Genomic DNA, 25,606 nt, shown 5'->3' with positions numbered 1-25,606 from the left:
CAAAAATTGATTCATTCCAAAGAGATTACCTGAACTGATCCTAGATTGTTATTAAAATCCCGATTTAAATCTTAGAATCTTACGATTTTACGATTCATGTATATCATACGATTCGATTTACGATTCTACCCGATTTTACATATTTTTCTGAACTAGCGAAATCCTTACAAGTAAAAATCATGTTTATATAGGTTTTTATATATAAATATTGTCAAGTATTGATTGGTTAATGGTTAAATAACTATTATCTATCAATAATTAGGTTTCAAACTCATAATTTCAATATATTTAATTAAATTTATATATGACGTCTTGATATTGGTAGAATCTTACGATTCTACGATTCGATTCTGATATCCCCTTCCGATTCAAAGTAGAATCCCGATTTTAATAACTTTGTCCTAGACAACGAGCAAACTCGTTGAGTTGATATAACTATAAATCACGACAATACAACACCACCAACCAATTTGACAGCTCTACCTCATCCACCCTCTATATAACTGTAATTACGTAAATCTATGTTAGAGTTGAATAGGACTGAGACGTAGATGAATTGGTAAAAGAAAGGGAAGATGGGAACTAAGTGTAAACTAGGAGAAGCCGGGGAGTATAATAGCCCCAAGATGATTAAATACAATATGATTAACCTGTTATCAATGAAGTACACCTTCAGTCACACAAAAGAATGCTTTACAATTGACACCCTAAGATCTTAGTATGAAATTAGACATTGTTCAATTGGACGTATGCAATACTTCCATTTGGTACAAACATTTCCGGTACAATTTCTTACAATATGTGAATCTTTAACAAGAGGATCTTAAAAACCAAGCAATGAACATTCTTTATACATTTGAGCTACCTACGAGCCAATTCTGTGAGTAGCTCAATATGAATATAGTTTGGCTTAACTAGGCAGCTTGACGAACGAAGGTGTCTTCCCAGCAAGAAGTAGCAGCAATGCAAAATATGGGAATGTTGTTGATGCCTTGGTCATACAAGAGCTAAACAAAAGTGTCGGCCCAACTTTTGAGCTACAATTTATAAAAAAAAAAAAAAAAATTTGCTGCAATTTGCACAATACAAACTTTAAAAGGTTGCAATTGGCAAATTTTTCTTTTACTAACAATCACAAAATTGTGTGTATCAGTATAATAATCGATTTCAGGAAAGAGCAATCATCAAGAGCTTGATTCTTTACAATGCTTTTTATTTTTCCTTGATTGGCTAGAGTGAGACGCGAATACAACACAAATGAGTTGAAAAACATAAACCAAGTTCATGCTGGAATAGGACTTCTACACCTAGACACCCGAGTTAGATCGGCATTATAAAATGTCTTTATAAGGGAAATTGGGGGTTAGGGGAGAAAGGGTGGGGGGTTTACAAAATGTCCCCATAATCCCATGAAGTGATCCTCTCAGTTTTTATCAAGTTGGTTTCACTTCCTTCAAAACGAATTAAATACCCGAAATACTGACTTGTCTGTTTTTAATGTGGTATCCAGTGCCATAGAATCCAAAATTAGAGATTTTCATTAATCATCTTAATAAACAATGAAATTTGTTCACCCATTGGGAGAAGCTTTCTATGGCAAAAGTCTCAGCGATCACCACTGAGCCTGCAAAGTAACTTCTCCACCAACTGACCAGACTGATCACTAACCTCACCTGTGATACTGTCGATAACTGCTTAATAAGAGACATTTGACCAAGAAGCATGAACGCTGCTGTCAAAAGATTACAACAGGGAAGGAAATTAATCGGAAGGTCTAAAGGGTTTGGGATGGAAATGATAGGGGAAATGGGTAGAAGCAGCTAAGGGGAGGTTTTTGTGAGTGATTATTCCAAAGCAGAAAAAATTGCCGGATTAATATAGTGAGCAATGACATTGAAAACCAACCCAGAGCTTGATAAATGAAATATGAGCTGAAATTTTAAGTCAAAAAATATACGAGGTATTAGAGAGGGGGATGAAATTCCACAGTTCCCTAGTCCAGAAATATGATCTATGTTAGCTTATACCTCTTGGAGCCCCCAAAAAAAAAAAAAGAAAAAAAAAAAAAACACACACACACACTTTTGTTCAATAGAACTCCAGGTAGCCAAGGCAGTGAAGGCACTACAAGACTTAAATTAGGGAGAATTTTTTAATACGAAGTACAGAATTATTTTGCTTTTCCAACTTTCCAGGATTATACAATTGTACATCCTTTCATATATAACCAAAGTCTCCTACATTCAGCACTAAAGGCTTTTTCACTGCTGATATTATTTCTACTCGAAGATTGATGTGCATGAAGCATTGAACAAAGCATGACTTATAATCAATTACTTCAGAATTTATGCATGTAATAGAGAAAATTTTATCTCTTATTCATAAACTACCTTGTACTATTCCTAAAAAAACATAATATTACATGAAAATTCAGCAACCTTACCCTTTCCTTTTCAACCTTGTTTGAGAGTAGCAAGAGCTTTTCCCTGATCAACAAGGGAAAATAACGATCACCGCTATTCATCTCAAAAGTAGCCACTTGATTGTCCATACGTGTCGAGTGCCCAATTGAATAATTAGAGTACCTAAAACGCAAACAAATAGTAGTTAGCCATTTGTAGCTGATGCTTCAGACTATATAGGTTAGCACCAAGTAAAAAGCTCTTACCTAAGTTCTAATAAATTGGCAACTTAAATCAAAATTTTGTCTTGATAAATTTCCAAAGCATCAATGACCTTCTCTAAAAACAATTTTCGATGCAATCGGTACCTACAATGAACAAGATTAGGACAGTCGGATTTACACAAGATATTGTCACGAATAATACAAGATGTGCTCAATGGATGTCAAATAACTTGCAATGCATCCCAGTCCACCACCCGTGACCTTGGTTTACAGCAGGAGACAAAGGCAAGGACAGCAAATTACCACGGCTTAGCCAAAGAAAGGGGAGCAGAGAACAGAGAGCCGTTGAAGCAGCAGGGGACAGGAAGCAGTAGCCTTTTGTTAGCTTTTGTTTTGTAATGAACTAAAGTAGTTAAATGCCAATAGTAGTAAGTTGTAGTAATTAAGGCTTGTTGCCATTTTTATGCTTGTATTGGTAGTATAAGTAGAATTGGTCTAGCATGTAGGAGGGTATCCAGAAAATTGAGTGTGAACTTGGAGAGTAATGGCCTCAAGCCATTGACGTTATTTTGCAAGCCTTGAGCTCTCATCCATTAATTAATACTACTACAACCATTCGACCTCTAATCTTGTGTGTGAGTGACGCTGTCCGTTGCAAGTGGTATCAGAGAAGACATGCCGCCAACACCGCTGACCGTGACGCCGGAGAGGGTGGCGGCGCTCGAAGAAAGGGTGGAGGAAATTTTCGAGAAGTTGGGAGATGGAGAAAATTCTCTTCAGAGGACGTTGCTGAAGCAACAGGAAGAGGCCATGGACAAGATGAGGCAAACGAACGACGGCATGATGGACAGGTTCCGGCAGGATATAACCCAGCAAATTAACATGACCGCGAGCAGGCAAGACAAGGTCTTGGATGAGATTCGAAACTCCCTGAAGACCCAGAATACGCTACCAACTCCACAACATATTCCGGTGAACGAGGAGGTGGAGCAACCTCAGCTTGGGGGGTTCAACGGCCTAAGGTTCGGAAATTGGGAACCAGGAGGTGGGGGCGATTACCGCAACCACGGCGACAACCAGGACAGTCGAGGAACGTGGAGATATCAAAAGCTCGATTTACCGACGTTTGATGGATCTGATCTAGACGGTTGGATATTGCGTGGTGAGCAATATTTCCATTTTACAAGCTGACGGAAGTCGAGAGGATTCAGGCGGCAGTGGTGGCTATGGAGGGTGACGCTCTACGGTGGTATCAATGGGAGAATCGCCGCCGCCCCGTCATTAGTTGGGAGGACATGAAACAGAGAGTCCTCACGCAATTTCGACCGGTCAATGCCGGAACACTACACGAGCAGTGGCTTGCCGTTGAGCAAACCACGACGGTGACGGAATACCGCCGCGTCTTCATTGAGAAGGCGTCGCCACTGACGGACATACCGGAGAGCCTCCTCAAGGGGCAATTCATCAACGGACTTAAGGAAGACATAAGGGTGGAGATCTGAATGTTAAACCCGCATACCCTTGAAGACGTGATGGATCTGGCCATTCGGGTCGAAGAAAGGAACCGTGTCAACGGGTCAAAAAGGTTGGGTGGAGCCTTTGCCAAGCCAGGGCCCTACTCATATTTTAACAAGAGTCCAGCTACAACTCTGTTTGGAGGTGGGCAGGCCCACACTTCCCACACTAGCAGCCCACTTAACACCCACCCAGCCAAATCCAACCCACCATATAATCCACCCAAAGCAAATTTCCAACCCAGTCAATCCAGCCAAGGATCCGTAGCCTCGACCCCCAACACAGCAACAGTTATCAGAACAGAGCACCTTCAAACACCTCATGTTTCAACGGTGAGGTCTGGCGACTCACTGACCGGGAAATACAGGACAAGAGGGCGCGAGGGTTATGTTTCAAATGTGACGGGCGATGGACTGGGCCCACACATGTCTGTCCTACCAAAGGCTTGAGTGTATTGCTGGTGGAGGAAGGAGACGAGGCAGAGCAAGGAGAGTTTGCAGCCATAGAAGAGCCCGAGGACTACGAAGAGGAGATTCCGGCCTCGGTTTCGATGAACTCCATTGTGGGGCTGACGAACCCCAAGACGATGAAATTACGGGGTTACATCAAAGGGCAGTCAGTGGTGATTATGATCGACCCGGGGGCGACACATAACTTTATTTCATTGCAAGTCATCGAGAAATTGGGGCTGCCGGTAGTAGGTAAGAGTGCTTTTGGTGTTTCGCTCGGTAATTGGGAAACTATCAGAGGGCAGGGACAGTGTAAGGGCGTGCAATTGAAACTCGGAGAAGCAATTGAGATCGAAGAGGCAATTTTTTGCCTCTTCAATTGGGGAACTCGGATGTTATCTTAGGAGTAGAGTGGCTCGAAAAATTGGGGATGGTGATGACGAATTGGAAGCTCCAAGAGATGACTTTCACGTGGGAGGGGCAGTCCGTCACAATTAAGGGTGAACCGAGCTTATCAAAAACCGGTATCACCCTCAAAGCGATGATCCGGACCTTGAGAAAAGAGAGTGGGGGGATGCTTGTGGAATTGAATCGGATGGAAGAGGAGACAAAGGAGCAGGAAGTCAGTGGGTTACCCACTTACTTAGAAGGAGTGTTATCCGAATTTGAGGAGGTGTTTGTCGAGCCCAATGGGCTTCCTCCTACTAGGGGACATGAACATGCTATCGTCCTTAAGGATGGGAGTAATCCGGTTAGTGTGCGCCCATATCGATACCCCCAATTTCAAAAGGATGAAATTGAGAAGCTCATCCGAGAGATGTTGCAAGCCAGAATCATTAGGCCCTCCACGAGCCCTTTCTCTAGCCCAGTGCTACTAGTGAAGAAAAAGGACGGGTCGTGGCGTTTTTGTGTCGATTACCGGGCCCTCAACAACGATAAATACCCGATTCCGGTGATCGATGAGCTACTAGATGAACTTTATGGGGCACAAGTCTTCTCCAAACTCGATCTAAAGGCCGGGTCAAATACTTGTGAGGCCGGAAGACACTCATAAGACGGCGTTCCGAACTCATGAGGGGCACTACGAGTTCCTTGTGATGTCATTCGGTTTGACTAACGCTCCGGCCACTTTCCAATCGCTCATGAATGAGGTATTTCGCCCTTATTTACGCAAATTTGTCCTTGTATTTTTTGATGATATACTTATTTATAGTGTGAACCGTGAAGAGCATGCTAAACACTTAACTCTTGTATTAGCTACTTTTGAAAGAACATACATTATTTGCTAACAAAAAGAAGTGTGAGTTTGGTAAAGAAATTGTGGCCTACTTGGGCCATGTAATCTCAAGAGATGGAGTGGCGGTGGATCAAGACAAAGTCAAAGCCAGGTTAACTTGGCCCACTCCGAAAACATTAAAGGAGTTAAGGGGCTTTCTGGGTTTGACCGGGTACTACAGAAAGTTCACAAGGCAGTATGCTCAGATCGCCCACCCCCTAACTGACCAACTGAAGAAAGATAATTTCGGGTGGTCTGAAGCGACAGTGTTAAATTATGCGTGATTTCTCGAAAACCTTCATTGTTGAATCGGATGCTTCCGGTTTTGATCTAGGGGCCGTAATAATGCAGGATGGGAAACCGGTTGCATTCTACAGTAAGGTTCTAGGACCAAGGACCAGGCGGCAAATCGGTCTACGAGAAGGAGCTTATGGCCGTTTGCTTAGCGGTGCAAAAATGGAAACACTATTTGTTAGGCCGGCGGTTCATCGTGAGAAGCGATCAACAAAGCCTTAAATATATCACGCAACAAAGAGAAATTGGGGCCGAATATCAGAAATGGGTGAGGAAGTTGATTGGTTTTGATTTTGAATTACAATATAAGCCGGGAATCTCGAACAAGGTGGCCGACGCCCTGTCGCGGCGGGGGGAAGGTGAGAAGACAGCAGAATTTGGGGCATTGTATGTCAATCAGGGAATTAATTGGGGTAATCTCAGTCGTGAGATTGCAGAGGACGCGGAGATTCAGAAAATAAGGGCGGAAGTAGAGAAGGGAGAAGGGCCTCAAGGGTATTCAATTGACAACTTGCACTTGGTGTATAAGGGGAGGTCGGTAATTTCCCAGAAATCCAAATTCAAGCTCGCGCTGCTGAAGCTATACCACGATACTCCGGAGGGCGGACATACGGGTGACAAAAACATATTTGAGATTAGGGAGTGAGTGGTTTTGGGGAGGAATGCGAAAAGATGTGGCAGAATATGTTCGAAATTGTGCCGTTTGCCAGAGGAACAAACACTCTCAGCAATCCCCGACGGGTTTGATGCAACCTTTGCCGATTCCGGAGCAAGTTTGGGAGGATATAAGTATGGATTTCATCGAGGGGTTGCCGCGGTCGAAAGGGGTTGACACCATTTTGGTAGTGGTCGACCGCTTAACCAAATACGCGCATTTCATCGGCCTTAAACACCCGTTCACCGCTTACTCGGTGGCTGAAATTTTCATCAAGGAGATCGTGAGGTTACACGGTGTGCCGGGCAGCATTGTGTCAGATCGAGACTGTGTCTTTGTTAGTACATTTTGGAAGGAGCTTTTTCGAATGTAAGGGACCGAATTGAAGAAGAGCACTTCGTATCACCCCCAAACCGATGGACAATCGGAGGTGGTGAATAAGAGATTGGAGACCTACCTACGATGTTTTGCCGGGGAACAACCCAAGGCGTGGGCACAATGGTTGCCATGGGCCGAGTTCTCGTACAATACTACTTCACACTCGTCCACATTGCTGACTCCATTCAAGGCTTTATACGGCAGGGACCCTCCTAAGTTGGTGAGGATAGGAGGGGTCAAACTACGGTAGACACCGTGGAGGAAATGTTGAAGGCACGGGATTTGATGCTCGATGAGCTGAAATTTAACCCGGCTCGAGCCCAACACATCATGAAGCAACACGCTGATGGAAAACGCAGGGAGGTAGAGTTCCGGTTGGGGATTTTGTCTTTCTCAAGCTTCAACCGTATCGACAGAAATCGCTTGCGAAGAGGCCTTTCGAGAAATTGGCTGCGAGATTTTATGGGCCCTTCGAAGTGCTGCAGCGAATTGGCAAAGTGGCCTATGAGTTGTCCTTACCCGATCATTGTCGTATCCATCCAGTCTTTCACGTGTCACAGCTCAAGAAGGCTCTTAGGGAATTACCAAGCTCTCCAACCATTCCTGCCAGATTACTCCGGAGTTGGAGCTCGTGGTGGTGCCGGAGAGTGTACTCGAGGTAAGGTCAAAGGCGGGTCGCAAGAAAGAGTCTGGGGTCTTAATTAAATGGCACGGCCTTCCGGACTTTGAGGCCACATGGGAGGATGCCGAAACGCTCAAGGAAAGGTTTCTAGAGTTCCACCTTGAGGACAAGGTGGCTCTTTTGGGGGGGAGTATTGCAATGCATCCCAGGCCACCACCCGTGACCTTGGTTTACAGCAGGAGACAAAGGCAAGGACAGCAAATTACCACGGCTTAGCCAAAGAAAGGGGAGCAGAGAACAGAGAGCCGTTGAAGCAGCAGGGACTTGTAATGAACTAAAGTAGTTAAATGCCAATAGTAGTAAGTTGTAGTAATTAAGGCTTGTTGCCATTTTTATGCTTGTATTGGTAGTATAAGTAGAAGTGGTCTAGCATGTAGGAGGGTATCCAGAAAATTGAGTGTGAACTTGGAGAGTAATGGCCTCAAGCCATTGACGTTATTTTGCAAGCCTTGAGCTTTCATCCATTAATTAATACTACTACAACCATTCGACCTCTAATCTTGTGTGTGAGTGACGCTGTCCGTTGCATAACTTAGTTGTTTAAAGTCTTCGCAATTGGAACCTAACATCTCAAATCAAATCTTGTCAACAACATTGCCCTTTCTTGTAGCACTTAAAAATAACATTGTAAGATGAATTCCTAATTACTACAAACCACAAGGCTAAGACGTATATTAAGATGATGTCATGTGTAATGTGAGAAAAGTCAGTGGCCATGGTTATACTTCGCCATCTCTGAGTATGTTAATAGAACACAGCTATTACTCCTACGAGTAGGAGTGAAAAAATAGACTTTGACCAAACACTGGACCTAAACCAAAAAATTTTAATATTGTGGAATGGAACAGATTGGATTGGCACGAAGAAATCTGGTCCCGAAAGGTGAGATTCCAAGTTCAATAAAAAATTTCCAGTCCATAAGAGAAACCCGTTTCTTATATTTGTTTTTAGAAGTCAAATGGCAGGTCAAACATATTGGGACTTGTGACCCATTTGCCAATTATCTTAATTTTCTCACTTCTTCCGCAAGAGCATCTATAATGGCTAGCAAATTCTCCTTGTAGCTTCAGGTTGCCACATCATTATTCTCAAACTTCATCATTTAAGCTAAAATATCCATAATGGCATGCTACAACCTTTATTCAAATAAAATAAAATAAAATAAAATAAAATAAAATAATTAATAATAATAATAATAATAATAATAATAATAATAATAATAATAATAATAATAATAATAATAATAATAATAATAATAATAATAATAACAATAACAATAATAATAACAATAATAATAACAATAATAATAACAATAATAATAATAATAACAATAATAACAATAATAACAATAATAACAATAATAACAATAATAACAATAATAACAATAATAACAATAATAATAATAATAATAATAATAATAATAATAATAATAATAATAATAATAATAATAATAATAATAATAATAATAATAATAATAATAATAATAATAATAATAATAATAATAATAATAATAATAATAATAATAATAATAATAATAATAATAATAATAATAATAATAATAATAATAATAATAATAATAATAATAATAATAATAATAATAATAATAATAATAATAATAATAATAATAATAATAATAATAATAATAATAATAATAATAATAATAATAATAATAATAATAATAATAATAATAATAATAATAATAATAATAATAATAATAATAATAATAATAATAATAATAATAATAATAATAATAATAATAATAATAATAATAATAATAATAATAATAATAATAATAATAATAATAATAATAATAATAATAATAATAATAATAATAATAATAATAATAATAATAATAATAATAATAATAATAATAATAATAATAATAATAATAATAATAATAATAATAATAATAATAATAATAATAATAATAATAATAATAATAATAATAATAATAATAATAATAATAATAATAATAATAATAATAATAATAATAATAATAATAATAATAATAATAATAATAATAATAATAATAATAATAATAATAACAATAATAATACTAATAATAATGACAATAAAAAAAAGGAAAAAATAAATGCATAAAATAAAATAAAAATAAAAAACAAATCTATTAATCAATCAAAGTGGCTTTGGGTGTAGTGAAACTACATAGCTTTAACAATTTACTGAATCGAAGTGGCTTTGGCTGTAGTGAAATGCATAGCTTTGTAGAGCTATCTTATTTCATCAAAAGTACACCCCTTGTAGCTCCACACTAGCTAGCTACTAGTTCTAACAATTAGAAATTGCAAGCAAGGACCTCTTGTCAACCATTGTGGATGTTATTGACTGACCACCCTCAATTTTACCCATTACCTCTCTCTTTCTTCCAAAAGTTAGAATGCCATCAAATTAATCTATTTTCTCTCCTAAAAAACACCACACATGATGAATGAATTTCTTCCTCAATTTCATCATAAAATTCTAGAAATCGATTACTACAAAGTACAAACCCTATTTCTAACGATTGAAATTTTTAGGCTTTTATTTTTTCCAATGGGTTTTCCGGTGAAATACATGATTCAAATGCCATAGGTTATACTTGTGCAGCCTCCTCCCCATTTTACCTACTTCCTCCTTCATACTTTATACTTATATCTACCAATTTTCTGAAAACTGAAGAGCTTTAGGGAAATTTGGAACATTTTATTTTTATTTCCTACGTTGATAGCTTCTCTAAACAACAAAGAAAATGAAAGGAAGGATGAAGGCTACAACAGCATTGGAACATGCCAGTATTAATCTTTAATTTTCTATTCATATGTGTGAATACATAAGTCACCCTCTTTGAATTATTAAGCGATTATTTTGAATCATTTATTTTACAGTGCGTTTTCTGTGTACGAAACGGGTAACCCTGATTAATTGAGTAACCCATGACCGAGTAACCCCTAACCAACAGAAAAAACCTCCGAGTAAGTACCACTGACCAAGTAACCCGTGACCGATCAAGTAACCCCTAACTCCGTGACTAACCCATTAACCCCAGAATAAGTAACACGAGGCACACAGCACATATGAAACTTGGTATTTATGTTATATGATGTTTGATCTACATGTAAAATCACAAGTACTTGTAAAGTTGTAATTTTTTCAAAAAACCCAAGTCACTCTCTCTTTTTTCTAAAACCCTAGCCTCCATTTTTAAATTTAGGAGGGGCAAAACTGCTGAAAAGCCCCAATCTTTGTTTAATTTAGGTTTATAATAACTCTTCCTCTTCTAAGGGGAAACATTTCTCTTTTAAAAGAGAGGATTTTTCTACTTCTTTAGGAGGATTTTGCTCCTTCGAAATTGAGTTTTTCTTCTCTCTATTAAGGGAGAATTTGCTTTTACGATTTATTGATTGCTATAAAGTTGTGTCGTGGATAAAGATCAGTGCGGGATCGAAAAAAAGGTTAATCTTTCAATTACAATCTAATGAGTTTGACGAAAAAAAATTCACAACAATAGATCGATAGACGATGTGCAATAACGGTCGTAGCAATGCTGTAGGATGTTTTAATTAAATTCAATTATCACGTATTTGACATAAATAAATTACTTTGTGGATATTGTACTCCCTCCGTTTTTAAATACTTGCTCCATTTCTCCACGAGCGGAATTTTAGGAGAAATTGAAGAAAGTAATAAAATATGGAGGTAGTGGGGTAGTTGAGAAAATAAAAAATTGTAAAAAACAAAAGTAGTGGAAGAATAGGAGGAGAAAGAGTATTATGTTGGGTCCACTAAGTGTGAGAAATGAATTAAATATTGTAAAAGCTTTCCAAAAAAGGAAATGGAGCAAGTATTTAAAAACGGCCGGAAAAGGAAAGTGGATCAAGTATTTAAAAACGGAGGGAGTATAACTTTTATTTATGAATCAATTTTATTTCAAAAAAATAAATTAATAAAAAAATAAAAATAAAACTCTAGATCTTCGGGTAATTGTTTTAAAAATAGACCGAAGCGGAAAGGCATTACGGACCAAATAATTTTATAACCAATCTAAGATATTTGGGGATTCCGACTTCAATCCATTCAAGATTTACTACAATTCTAGACTAGTGCACATTTCCTAGGTATGAGTAGGGATTTGAGTGTCAGGTAGTTTAAGATATTTGGGTCTCGATGAGAACTCCAACTACGAGTCTTAAAGGCAATTTGAAGTTCAGCACATGAAAGAAGCTCATTAAAATAATTATGTGATAGCTTCCCCAAGCTACGAGAAATCTTAAAGCTATTAAGAACATCTTAAAAATAAAACATACTTGATTGCAGCTTCCAGTGTTCTTCGCGCATCCGATGTAGTATCTGTTGTTTGTAAATAAAAAAGTTAGAGCTAAACCCAAAGAATTAAAAATACATCAGTAGTACAGTCCAAGATATAATCCAAATTATAAAATGAACAACCTTGCGTCAATAAAGCATTAATATAGCACTGCCGTCTTACCCCCTTTTTATGTAATTTCTTGTCTAGGAGGATAACTATTGTGAATAAGAACATTATAGGAAGGAAAACTTATAAATGAAGGCATATGTAAGATTTTGCATATAATCTAATGCCTAACCACAGAAAACAACACAAAATGTTTATTATTATTTAAAATAAGCAATTAACAGGTATCCTATTGTTTTGGCAAAATGATTTACTACATTTCAGTTAGGGTAGATATCTATTTATAACCCTGAAAAAAAATAATAAAAATAAGAGAATAAAAAAAATAGATGTTGGTCACTGTGAACATAAAAAATGGGGAACCAGGGTACAATAGAAGAGGGTTAAATTATGTTATCAATCAATAACTATATACTAAAAGACACGCCAGCAATGACACGTGTCATCTCCTAGTGTGTCCTAATTTTTTTATTTCAAAAAATCTATTTAAGAAACAAATCTCTTATTTATATAAAGTAATAATTATGTATATTAAAAAGATTTGATGTGTCTTGTAAAAAAATCTTATTAACAATTATAAACTTACACAGAAAATAAAAAAAAAATAATACTCTAAACATAATTTGTGACATGAACTATTTTTTTTAATAGAAAATACATACTTTATTATGTACTATGTATTACAACAAGATTATATATTTTTTTTATTGTGTAATAGAAGTTTCATGCTTAAACAATGAAATGCAAATATCAAATCAAATATGATAATTTTGTTATTTCTTTGAATATAGAATTATTGAAAATTACCGTGCGTGGCACGGGACCTAACCTAGTTTGATTAATTTGCAAGTGTCCTGATCGATTATTATGACTAAAGTTGTTTACACATCATACTTGAGAATTTAGAGTCTAAATGCATGCTTAGTGACTAGCATAAGTACAACAGAATGAGGAAGTGCATACTGAGCTTATTAGTTAGTTAGGCTTACTCCCTCTTTTTGATAATGGAAGACACTCAGATATATGTTTGACCATAACCGATATATAATCTTCAACAACCAGTCACTTTACAGAAATTGCTCACTTTCCAATATCCTTGGGGGGGGGGGGGGTTATATATATTTATAAATATGCTCACAAACATGAAATAGGATAAAGAAAATATCATGATTAATTAATAAATGCAAAAGTTTTTTAAATGACTTTATCATGTTTATAAAATGGCTACTTCGAACATCGGCCCTTAGATTACAAATGAATGGTTCAAAATCATTTCAACAAATAGAAACAAAGAAACATGTAATTTAAGCTTTTGGACATTTGCAAGATGTTACACCTCCACAAGGACCACAACCATGAGCAGTTTTAGCAGCAGCACAGCTTCAAACAAAATACTCATATATTGCTCATTTAAATTTATAGTTTAGTTTATGACCTATAGATGGAAATCTTTTGAATCCAACTATCATCTCCAAATAAAATCAGCTTATATGATTTGTGACAAAGAAGATATTGATGTCCGTAGGTGACCCTCCCAACAATTATCGACAATTTGTACATTTTTCCACCCTTGCTTTTATTTTTACATGATTATGACACAAAGGTCTCCCAAATAATAAAGTAGGATAATATAAATAATAAGACCTACCACTTGGTATCAGAGGGAAAGATTCAACAGAATCATACATCTACACCTATTCTAAACAACATATAGAACATAAAGATGAAACGAAGCAGGATGCACGCCGATATTTAAATAATTAAACATCATATAGAGAATTCACTCACATATATTTTATAAGTGTGAAACCTGCTTCATACTGTGTTTTAAATAAATAAAAAAATAACTAAAAAATAAATTTAAAAAAAATAAAAATAAAAATAAATAAAAATAAATAAAAAAAAAAAAACACCCAACACCACTTTAAGGGGCAAGATACATCACAGGGAATCCATTATTTCAATCATCACAGTAGTGAAGACCATTGCTCCATTTACCTAATCTCCTTCGCTGCTTTGTTTTTTTCCATAATCAGGAAGTAATATACAACATATATGCAGAACTTAAGAGATAACTGCTCTAAAAATTACCTAAAATTTTTTGATCTTGCTTAGCTGTTGTAGGATACTTGGCAAGGAAATTTTGGCATTGTTCCTGTAATTCCTTTGCTGCCTTTCTTTCTGTGCTAGGAATCATAGGCACATCACCATCAGACCAAGTGGGCAACGTTCTTGCTGCAGCTATGACTGCTCCATCAACAAAACTATCTCCTTCTTTTGATAACTGACCTAAATGTAATAGAAAGGACAGTACTCACATCACAAATGTGGTGAAGTATGCAAAGTAAAATCTCCCATTACGAAAATCCCCAGAACTTACTATTAAAATAATATTCTTCTGGAAGCCCAGTAATGTTGAAGACAGACAAGAATGTATCCAAATGTATACGGGAATCACCAGAGAAACATATGGCATCCCAAGGATTCTGGAAAGGATAAAACAGAATCAAGGCCACATTAAGATGTAACATGTGGTCAGAAAATAACTTTTCAACAATAAATGCATGCAGAAATCATTTTTCTTTACCAAAGCCAAATACAGGCCCTGCATGTTACAAGCATGATCTGAAGATACGGTTGCACCGCTCTTGTGGTCATGATATTGAGAATACGGTTGTCGCAGCCAGATTGTGATTGTCAGAGTGTGAAAATGGATTTATATTAAAAACACGTACACCACAAAAAAAAAACCAAATGATACCATCTCTCAATTCCCAATACTTTCAAGGCAATAACTTAGTATATTTAGTCTCACAAAAATTCTGAGTATTGGCAGTGATATGTAACGAACGCCACAGGCAAGCAGAAGGGTGAGATTGGATTACATACACAAGAAGTGGCAAGAGAGGACAGGGAGAGCCGTCAAGGGTAGAAGTGGAGCAGCAACATGAAAATCAGTGAGGACCCAAGGCAGAGCTCTTCTCGTATCACACATGATGACAGCTGCACACCTTTTGTCTTTTGTCAATACTTTATTTTGGCTATTTGTGTAGATATAAGAAAGGGGAGGGAAAAATGTGCTAGGTAGCTAGAGAATTGTAGTCATTAATTAAAGGAGTGGTGACCTTAAGTCACTGAGTGAGAGTGGTGGCCTCAAGCCTCTTTGTAAGAAAGCTTGAACCTTTATTTATGAAATAGCTTCCTTCTTCTCTAAATTAATTTCTAGTATTGTTTGTGTGTTGATTGCTTAGTGTACTAGTTTGTTACATGATACTGATAAATAATATAAAATTAATGATCAATTTATTTACAGCACTCATTATTTGAATGTTATTGTGCAATGCCTACTGCATAAAAAAATTTAAAAGAATAAGAGAAAGGTCCAGCCACAATTAATCGTAATAGATAAGGAATAGCACAGGTTGGGGGAAAAAATTGTCCAGCCACAATTAATCAATAAATAAGGAATAGCACAGGTGGGGGAATAAAAAAAATTGCCCAGCCACAATTAATCAATAAACAAGAAATAGCACGAGGGGGGGGGGGGGGGGGGGGATTAAAAAATATCCAGCCACAATTAATCGCAATAAAGAAGTAGCACAGGTGGGGGAACAAAAAAATGTCCAGCCACAATTAATTGCATTAAAAAAGAAATATCACAGGTGGGGGAAGTCAACAACAGCAAAAATAACAATCAATCCATCCAATTGAAAAGTACAGATTCCAGAAATTACCACAGCTGAGGAGAATCCGAATCTTTGCATATACATATGGTTCTGCTGTCCACTCATGTAGTTCAAAGTCATCTATAGCAATCAGCAAAGCAAAAAATTATAAAATTGTTTTTAAAAAATATTATTTACAAACACAAAATATAATTAGAGGTTTCTAGGCAGATAAGAGTAGACAAAAGAAAGATTAGGATTGGTTAGTTCAGATCTGTGAGCATTACAGTTGCAATCATCAAATACTGACAGATAAAGCTTAAATAATTATTTCCAAAGCAAAAAATTAAGTCATTTTGCTACTCCAAAATCTAGTTCAAGCCTATAACTTTATTGGATATTATAGAAGAAAAAAATATATATATAAAAAAAAATGAGTGATAGCAAGACTCGTAATTCACACACACACACACAGACACAATATATCACAAGTTTGAAACAACTTTTTTTTTTTTTGACCCAATTGACTACAAAGCTAATTATATTATAAATCTAGTTTAAATTTTTAAGCTAGTCAATCAACTTTTCATAAGTACAATTGTACATGATTAAATAAAATGAAAGATCAAGCACCCTATGCAGAAACAAAGAATTCGAGGACTTCAGCAATGTCAAGCCTTCAGGTAGTTCGTCGTTTGGTGAGTCAAAAGTATAGCTTGTGGGAGATGTGTCTTCTGTGACACGAGTGATTAGCAAATGTGTTCAAGATTTTTCTCCGGGATGGTTGATATATGATGATGATAAGAGCACCCTATCTAAGTCTTCTGACATCTTTTTAAATTCTTATGTTCATCGGGTACGCAACACGGTACCTCATTGTTGTCGAGGCAAAGAATCTAGTGTCGACTATAATCCACCCTGAGGAAGAGGTGGAACTTTGGGCGGCTGGTAATGTAATGAACCAACCAAAGGAGTGATGTGAGAAGCAAAAGGGTGCAAAGCACTAGGATTCCCAAACTTAATGCAAGCACAGCCACCTTTAACATTACTTGGACGAATATTCATAATGCACAGAAAAATAAGATTCCACTATTCACTCACCAAAAAAAAAAATCACCATCACCGTTACCTGTTAATCTAGCTGATGTAGGATTCTAGGTCTATGGAAATCTTGAGACATACGGTCACATTTCTATTAGTCAAAAAACAATTAAAGGATTGCTTCAACTAATGGAGATAAATTCAATATTGTTCAATTCAAACAGACATTAAAAATAAAAACATGAAATGGGAACCTTTTATTATCTAATGCTCTTGAACAAGCCTTACACTATTTGCTGCTGCATATTTTCTAAAATATAAAAGCTCCACTTAAATATTTTGCAACCAAGTTCAAAACCTGTTGGCACAGTAAAAAAATATATACTTGCTTGCACTCTACATGCATCATAGCAATAACAAACTCAGTGAGAGCAATTTTGAAACTGCATCAAGGGAATTCCATTAAAAAAAATAAATAAAAATATAAAATGACTTACCTCCTCCCCTTTCGTTATTTTTCTTCCAGGATTTATCATAACCTCGAGCATTCGGTCTTTAAAACGCCAATGGAAAAAACAATTAGGCTGAAATGAGTGGTTCAACATATCTGCAATAAATAAGCACACTCTCTCAATTTTATAATACAAATTAGGGCAAGCATAAACCAAAGTAAATTAAGAATAAAGAAAAAAACTCAACCCATCCACAAAATAACAGTCGTACAAACTAATTTTGTATTTCCACGAATAGAAGCCTTGATTCTTTTAAAGCAAACTGACTTCAATTCTAACATGTGATTTGGGTCACATAAAACAGCCTAATGTTTCTTACATTGTTTCTCAACATAATATCTTATTGTATTATTAACAATATGTACCATAAAGCCTACCTCTACCCTTACGTCTTCAAAAACTTTATTAGTGTGCCAAACCTACAAGGACTTTTCAGGGACTATTTTTTTTCCATAGGAAAGCAACTATAGTCGCCTATTAATACCTACAGCAAGTAATTTGACCAATGAGGGGTAATGTAGGGAGAAGCAAGAGAAAAGATATGTTGACAACTAATATAGCTAGCCTTGGAATCATGAGAATCCTATCCTTTAGCCAACGCATAGTAATGGTGCTCAGCAATCCTCACAGACTGACGAGATATACTATGGTTTGCAGAAAAGATACTAACAGATAGAGTATAGATAAGGAGAGAGATGTTACTGCAAATGTTTTTGAAGCCCTGAGAAGCCTAAGTTTTGAAATTCCGTGAGAAAATTTGGCTATTTGGCTATTTGGCTCGGAGGGTAAGCAGAAAAGATACTAAAGGAGCAGACAATAAACAAGGAGAAATATGTTGTTGCTGCAAACGTTAAGTTCTGAGGAGCCTGAGTTCGGAAAAAGATTCTGCAATTTTGGCTCATTGGCTCAAATTAAAGGAGAGCCTCTAACTCCCTTGGAGAGGGTATGGACTAAAAATAGCCAATAACCCGGGAAGCATATGAAAATAAGATTTTCTTGCATAAAATAAGCTAAGGATTATGAAGGATATTTGTAAATGCATAAGAGGACCAAGTAAAACGAGTGCCTGCCATCAATTATAATAGTCATGATACAGAAGATCAATTTATATAGAAAGAACAGGAGAGAATTATCCCCATACACAACATGATTGCCAGCTAGCTGATGCATGAACACCTATCCCCAAGAAAGTGAACAAAATGAATAAACATTCTCCCTGCTTCACTTTGTATAACAACGATATGAAATTGAGCATTATGGATTTTAAAGGAGGCCTTTCATTGGTGCACAAAGTTAAATTCCCCCATGCCTGTGCAATCTTGCGCGGCAGACAAAGTCTATTGAGTGTAAGCAAAGAGCCTGAAAAATTATAAAGTTGTGCATGAGCAGCTCATTGCTTGCTTCCAACTCATTTCTCCGGTAAATTATCTAAGGCTTTCAAATATAAGAGTAATAGTTGCAATTAAGACTAGTTGAGTTTAAGTATGGTTTAAATAACACAGCAAAAACTTACAGAAAATTTTCAAGGCCAACCTCACACAGGTATCAAAATGGATTTCTTCAGACTTTAAATATAATACTTTTTGTTGGTTACTGAGAAGAGGAAGGGGTATATTTTAAGGAGTTAAGATTGGAAGGTGTTGCTTCGGACGGAGTGGGCAGTTTTTATGATCTGTGGCTTACAAAAGTCATTATTTAATACACCTTCATGGCCAATCCCCATTCAGTTCAGTAGGCTGGACAGTTTAAGGTAAATTTAATCAACTTCTTACTTGATTGTGTGATAGTTGACAGTGAAGTGGATTTTATAATAGTTAGTGGAATGATTAAATTTTATTTTACTATAATTAGGTTATAGTGGGTATTTTTTTTATTATATTTAATGGATAGTGAGTCCAAAGTGAGGTGAGAGAAATAATAAAGAGTGGGTCCATGTCATATATGGAAAGAGAGTGAAGTGTGTAACTATATAAGGACGACTTGACAAGGAAAGTGTGTCAATTACAAAGGATGGAGGGAGTAAGTCTTTTTTTAGGATGAAAGTGTGTCAAACTGTCAATTAAAGTGAGGTGAGAAAAATAATGAGTGGTTCATGTCATGTATAGAAAGAAAGAGAAGTGTGTCGGCTATATAGGGATGACTTTATACATAAAGTCTGTCAATTATATGAGAACGGAGGGAATGAATGACTTTATACAGAAAGTATGTCAATTATACGGACCAGGCTGGTACTGGTCTATCACTACTCCTGTTCCTTCTTATTGCTTACACTTCGCTTATTTCCTATTCTGGCAAACTTCCTTTAACACATACTGACATACCGCACTTACATCAAAGAACAGAGATAGTATAATATAAGGACTTTAAATCACCAGTTTAAAGCACTGAATAGAGGACAACAGCAGTAACGTCTTTAACTTACCAGCATAAGGAATCAACATATTTGCATCCTGAATTAGGGCACCAATCCTTAACTGCAAGTTTATGCAACGTGTTTGAGCGATACCAACAGCCCACATGAATGTCTTAGGATCACGTGCCATACGTTTTATCTTGAGAGGTGCAGCATAGTGCTGAGCAAAATGAAACAAAAGATGCATCCTGAATTAGGGCAACAATCATAAATGGCTACAACAACAGTAGATAAAATAAAAAAAAAAGAAAGGGGAAAACAGAAGAATCTAAGTACCCAGTTCTTTTCCCAGAACTCTAGGCAACGATGTTGTTGGTCCCTCATTGTTAGCTCCAAACTTTGGTCCTGCAACTCCAAAAGATCCTCCTATGACAGGAAAAGGTAAATAAGTTGTGGTGATTCATCACAAAATCACAGCTATAATTTGATACCTATACAGGTTCAATAATTGGCAAATACATTTATCAAGTCAAGAGTCTGAAAAGGTTGAAATTTGCTTCTATAAAGCAGCAGTGTAAGGCTATGCAAGTGAAGTACTGAGCCTAATATAGGCCAGAACTCAAAATCAAACTACTTAGTCCAAGCTTACAATTGACAAGAGACTAAACTTTCGTGCAAAATTTGCTTGATGCCAAGGAAACTACTTCAATATCAAACACTAGCAAAGTAGAGAGAGTAGCAATTACTTTTTTAAATAGTAGTAGTCATATAAAGGAAAATATTAAAATTGAGAAATGATCAGTAATGTAAATTAGGAAAGTCAGATACAGAAACGTTTAATAGACTGACAAAACGAAACTATAACTACTAAGATTAAAATTCTAACACTTAATTGTATGCAGAGATTAATACAAACTCAGAGCAACAATTCCAGTATCAAAATGATAAAAAGATCACCACTAGAGATGGTAATGGAGTTTGGATTTGAAACAAATCCAGATTAATCTCATTTGTCCCATAGGAATTGAATCAGAAACTTTGGACACAGAGATATGATCCATAAGAAGGCAGGTCACTTCATTTCAATCAATTTAGCCATAATGCATCTTATCAACAAATATATATATGATGATTCACCGTATAATAACCAAAAGTAATAGAGCATGAAATTTTGAAAGACCTAAATTTAGTTTAAGAAGAGACCATAATCATATTGAAGTGAATAGAATGATAATATGCATCGGTGAGTGATTTATTGAGGAAAATGGACTTTGAATATTAATTCAAATTTAAAAGAATTAAGCCAAATGGCCATTAGAAACATTACTTTAACTCTTAAAGGAAAGTAGATTTGGAAGGGCACTAGTTTTAATAAATTATCATTCCAATGAAAATGATAAATATAGTTCAAATAAAATTTTTTGAACATCCCATTTGTGTCACCACAAATCTACCACTAATCCCTTGAAGGGTCACCAACAGACGTGAAATATAGTGGAAAGATCTTAGGGATGCTTTACATAAGGATTTGGCACCGCTTTTATCTCAACAGTAGAAGCTGTTTGTATTTCTATTAGATCAATGTAATGGACTAGGAAATTGGGCCAGCAAAGCCACCTAGCATCAAACAGTACCAGAGAAGGGGCAAAGCAGTCGAGCCAAGTAGCCAACCACCACCAATCACAGCAGCAGCAAGCTTAGGGAGTGAGGAGTTGGCACAAGCAGACAAAATAAATTAAGAGCTGAAGGAAGGAACAACATCGAGTAGTGGAACTTTAGCACAGCAGTGTTTGTGAATGATGACACATTAATTAAATGACAGCTAGTAAATTTTTGCAGTCCTTGTTTGTATACAAATTAAGGAATAGAGAAAAGGGGGGGGGGTAATGTTTTTGGCACGTGATTAGACTTGTATTTGAGATTTGTATCCTCAAGATACTCCCTAGAGATTGGTAACTTCCAAGGTTTTACCTCACAATCAGTCAACTATCCACTACTAGCTGCTATATTTGCTCTGTTCTTGTGTGTGAGTGCGTGTGCGTGTTACTGTGTTATTGCAGTTAAGTGTGCATGAGGGTTGAGTCCCGCACAATCAAACACCAATATATAGACAGCGATAGTTAATAGCCTAATGCCTCAAAGTGTTGCATGATGAATTTTTTCTCCAAGCCTTTGCGTGCTTACGTCATATTGCTAGATTGTGACAATGAATCATCACATAAACTTGTAAATAAAAAAACCAACCAGCATAGTTAAACCCTTATTGGTATTTTGTCAACCCTCGAAAGAGATGGATTTGGCATTGATCATTCCATGAGATACTCACAAGCCAGATGAGCTTAAATTTTAATTCTCTACAGTCTACACTAAAGAGACAAGAATTTAATAATAAAGACACTGAAAAGAATGAGAAATCAGTCAAATTAACAGTTCTCATCTTCAGATCACAGTTATACCTCTGTTGCAAGAAGGAAGCTAGTGCAGTCATCAGGGCTTGGCAAGAAGTCACCATACAACTGCCAGAAGTTATCATCTTGATCAAAAGAATGCAAAAGAAGGCAAGCCAACCTCAAGTCCCAGTCTGTCTGTCAGCACAAGTAATTAACATGTTCCAGGAAAAAAGTCAGATAATAAATCTATGGTCACGTAATAACTGAAGGACAACTCAAAGTTTATATACTTGAGCTGTCCCAAAAGGGCCAATAAAAAATTAAATATGTCCCCTATTAGGGGGTCAACATGTTTGTAGCTTTAACACTTTTTCCTTTTTTTAATAAAACATAGAATAACAAGTAGCTTCATGTAGTAAAAATACCTTCGGATCAGTTGAGTTGATAATATCAAATATGGGATGACCAACTGGCACAATATCTGGAAAGAACATCCATGGGAGCCTTTTGCTAATTGTTAACATCAGTTCCAGAGGAATCTCCATGATCATCTAGATTATCGTGTAGAATGACGTGTAAAATTATCGGCATCACATAAGTATATGTGCCAAAATTATAAGTTACTTTTTCAATTCAAAAATGCAAGATGAGAAAATAAATAGATTATTTGTCTAAATATGCATTAAGAGAGGAAAATATTAATTCAAAGCAGATACTTCCTCCGTTCTTTAATAATTTCACCATTTGGCCTTACACATAAATCACCCTTAAACATATTTATGATTTATACATAAGGCATAATATAATCATAAGGGATCTTGTTAAGATTCGACTCAATATATACTTCTAAAATACCAACTTATATACTCCGTCCAGAAAGTTTGCCTCACTTACTTCACAATACTTACACCTTTTGAGTTTCCACTCACTCTCTCATAAGTTATATACCTTTTTCTTACACCCACCCACCATTTTCATTCACCAACCCACCTTTTAGTAATATCTTACTAAATCAAACTTTTCTCTTAACCAACTTATCTCTCCAAACTTTCCATACAATATCAAATCAACTTTTGGGGGAAAAAGAGAAAGTAATGTTTACCAAAAAAAGTTAAGCGAAATTCTATATGGAGCCTTCAACTTTTTAATATTCTATATGGAGGCAAGGCAAAACTTTTCTTCTATAAAGTGACCCTCTACTTTGGATTGATTCACATAGTGACCTCATAGGATAATTTGTGGCCAATTATTCATTAAAACCTAATTCATAACTTACCCTTAGTTAAATTACTAACCCACCCCTTAATTAACATCAAACCACCACCAAGCCCCACCACTGCACCACCTAAGCCACCATAACATTGCCACCTTAGAAACCAACATCACCACCCCATAAACCTTCCACCCACCTCCCCAAAACCCCCCTAACCCACCTAAGCCACCATAACCACCACTGCCTAAGGTCACTATGTGAATTAATCCAAACTTGTTAACAGCAACAACTTCCATGTTTAATAGAATAGCACAAATAGTCACAAACTAATCTGAAAAAATAGCTGCTTTCTAAAATGATATGACGTCCCACTTTCACAGACTACATTTCTAGACTTCATATGTACTACGAACATTCCCATATCAATGGTAACTCTGGTATTCAAGCCAATTCCTTAAATAGGACCCCTAATCCAACGTTGCTAATTGAAGTGGGCAGAGGGATTAGATTAAGATGATAATTCCTACAACAGACCACTCAAACTGAGTGACAGGGATCACACAAGTGTAGCACAAGATTCACAAATTTATTACACTAGAAAAATAATTCTAAAACTCATAATTATACTTTAGTATAAAGTGACCAATTTTCCAAGCAGGAGTACAAAGTTGCAGCAAAACACTGATTCTCCAACAAATAAAACACAAATGGCATCATGAACAGCTCAAATCAAGAGAGAAATACGAAGTGTCTCACCCGAGCACGACGAAGCGGCTCGATATCTTTAGAAGCAAAGACACCAAACCCATCAGGCCCTTCTCGAAATTCAACACCATAAGCTCTAAAACTTCTAACATATCCAATCTTATAGAAATCTGGGTCTGCTAAATTCATCTAAAACAGAACAAACAGAATTTCATTATTCAACAAGAAGAACTAGAGCAATTAGAAATTCAGATTAAACCGAAAAGTAGGAGAAATTACCTCAGAAGGAGTTTTATCAATTTGGGGTTCCTGAAACAGTGGAAATGAAGAAGTCTCAGCCAAAGCTTTGATGGGTCGATGTATGTTTTCTGGACTACTAAATACAGAATATGGTTTTCTTGCATGTGGGAAGCCATTATTGAAACTGCAAAGCTGCATTCAATTTATCAAACTAAATTGTGTGAGATAAAAATCAAATAAACAATGGGCATCAATATCTTGGAAATGGGATGATTGAATGTCAATAAGAGAAGGAAATTGACCTTAAAATGAGAGAGAAAGCAGTGAGGTGAGTAGTGAAGAAAAATGCCGGAAGCCATGGAAATGTAAAGTGATTTTTTTGGGGGATGCAGCAATAGGAGAGAACGTTATCCTTAGTTATCGGGACTCGGGAGTTACACTAAAGGCGCGCCCCAGTTTCTCTAGTGGCAATAATGTTGGTAGGGCTCGCAAAAGCTGACCCAATCCGAACCCAACCCGAAATAAATGGGTTTTGAGAAGGATTTTCAACCCGTTTATGTAATTGGGTCAATCTGAATCCGACCTGAAGTTAAACGGTCGTGTTTAGGTTGAAAATCCCAACCCGAAACCAACCCGCCTAACCCGTTTAAGTAATCGGGTCAGTTTTAAGTTAGGTCAACCCGAACCCAACCCGCCTAAACTTGTTATCAGCCATAAGTTTACACACCCTAATTTTTAAATATAGGCTAAGCCCAAATCATCAAATGACAAAAAAAACCGTAATTTTACACCCTAATTCTCTCAGTCACGTCGCTTCCCCCTTATTCTCTTTCTCTATGCTCTCTCTTTCCAACCTTTACTGTTTCCTCTCTCTTCTCCTCTTGTTTTCATTTTTTTTTTCATAAAAAACCCTAATTTTACACCCTAATCTGCTCGTGAATCTTCATCTCAAGATTGTCAAAGGTAATTTACTTGCTAATTTATTACCTTGCTAATTCATTTACTTTACTTAATTTTGCTTTGTTATTATGCGTTTAACTTCTTCAATTTGTTTCGTTTTGTTATTATACATTTACTTGTTTCATTGTTTGCGATTTAAGTTCTTCAATTTCATCTGATTTAAGTTCGTTTGTTACTATTGTTATATGTGTGCCTCGAATGCTCCATGTTGATATATGCT

General features: G+C 36.3%; 1 protein-coding gene across 4 annotated transcripts; it reads right to left on the bottom strand.

Annotated features, from left to right (window-relative positions):
• Window positions 1–589: 589 nt before the first annotated feature.
• Window positions 590–24,860, bottom strand: LOC145623895 (protein PLASTID TRANSCRIPTIONALLY ACTIVE 14-like). Of its 4 annotated transcripts, none has more exons than XM_081676801.1 (14): window positions 24,729–24,860; window positions 24,466–24,618; window positions 24,238–24,375; window positions 22,694–22,819; window positions 22,335–22,463; window positions 20,215–20,304; window positions 19,948–20,098; window positions 17,511–17,620; window positions 16,042–16,113; window positions 14,688–14,793; window positions 14,399–14,596; window positions 12,180–12,222; window positions 2,444–2,585; window positions 590–1,069 (listed from the first exon to the last, which is right to left on the bottom strand). In XM_081676801.1, the coding sequence occupies exons 1-14, from the start codon at window positions 24,783–24,785 to the stop codon at window positions 911–913; spliced, it is 1,674 nt and encodes a 557-aa protein (XP_081532927.1). In that variant the 5' UTR covers window positions 24,786–24,860; the 3' UTR covers window positions 590–910. The 4 variants fall into 4 exon arrangements, with proteins under 4 accessions (XP_081532927.1, XP_081532928.1, XP_081532929.1 ...); XM_081676802.1 differs by having other exon boundaries at window positions 590–1,007; XM_081676803.1 differs by having other exon boundaries at window positions 910–1,037.
• Between the last annotated feature and the right edge of the window lie 746 nt (window positions 24,861–25,606).

This window comes from Chenopodium album, chromosome 3, assembly GCF_948465745.1.
Source record: "Chenopodium album chromosome 3, dcCheAlbu1.1, whole genome shotgun sequence".
NCBI lineage: Eukaryota > Viridiplantae > Streptophyta > Magnoliopsida > Caryophyllales > Amaranthaceae > Chenopodium > Chenopodium album.
The sequence above is the reverse complement of the archived record's forward strand: the minus strand, read 5'-3'. Positions and strand labels throughout refer to the sequence as shown.

Excerpts from the sequence above, each read along its gene's own strand:
- LOC145623895 (XM_081676801.1), bottom strand. The coding sequence starts at position 24,785 with ATGGCTTCCGGCATTTTTCTTCACTACTCACCTCACTGCTTTCTCTCT. Across the intron at positions 17,621-19,947 it reads TATGTTGATTCCTTATGCTG|ATATGTTGAACCACTCATTT; the intron begins GTAAGTTAAAGA and ends TATTTATTGCAG. Across the intron at positions 16,114-17,510 it reads AAATAACGAAAGGGGAGGAG|ATGACTTTGAACTACATGAG; the intron begins GTAAGTCATTTT and ends TGATTGCTATAG.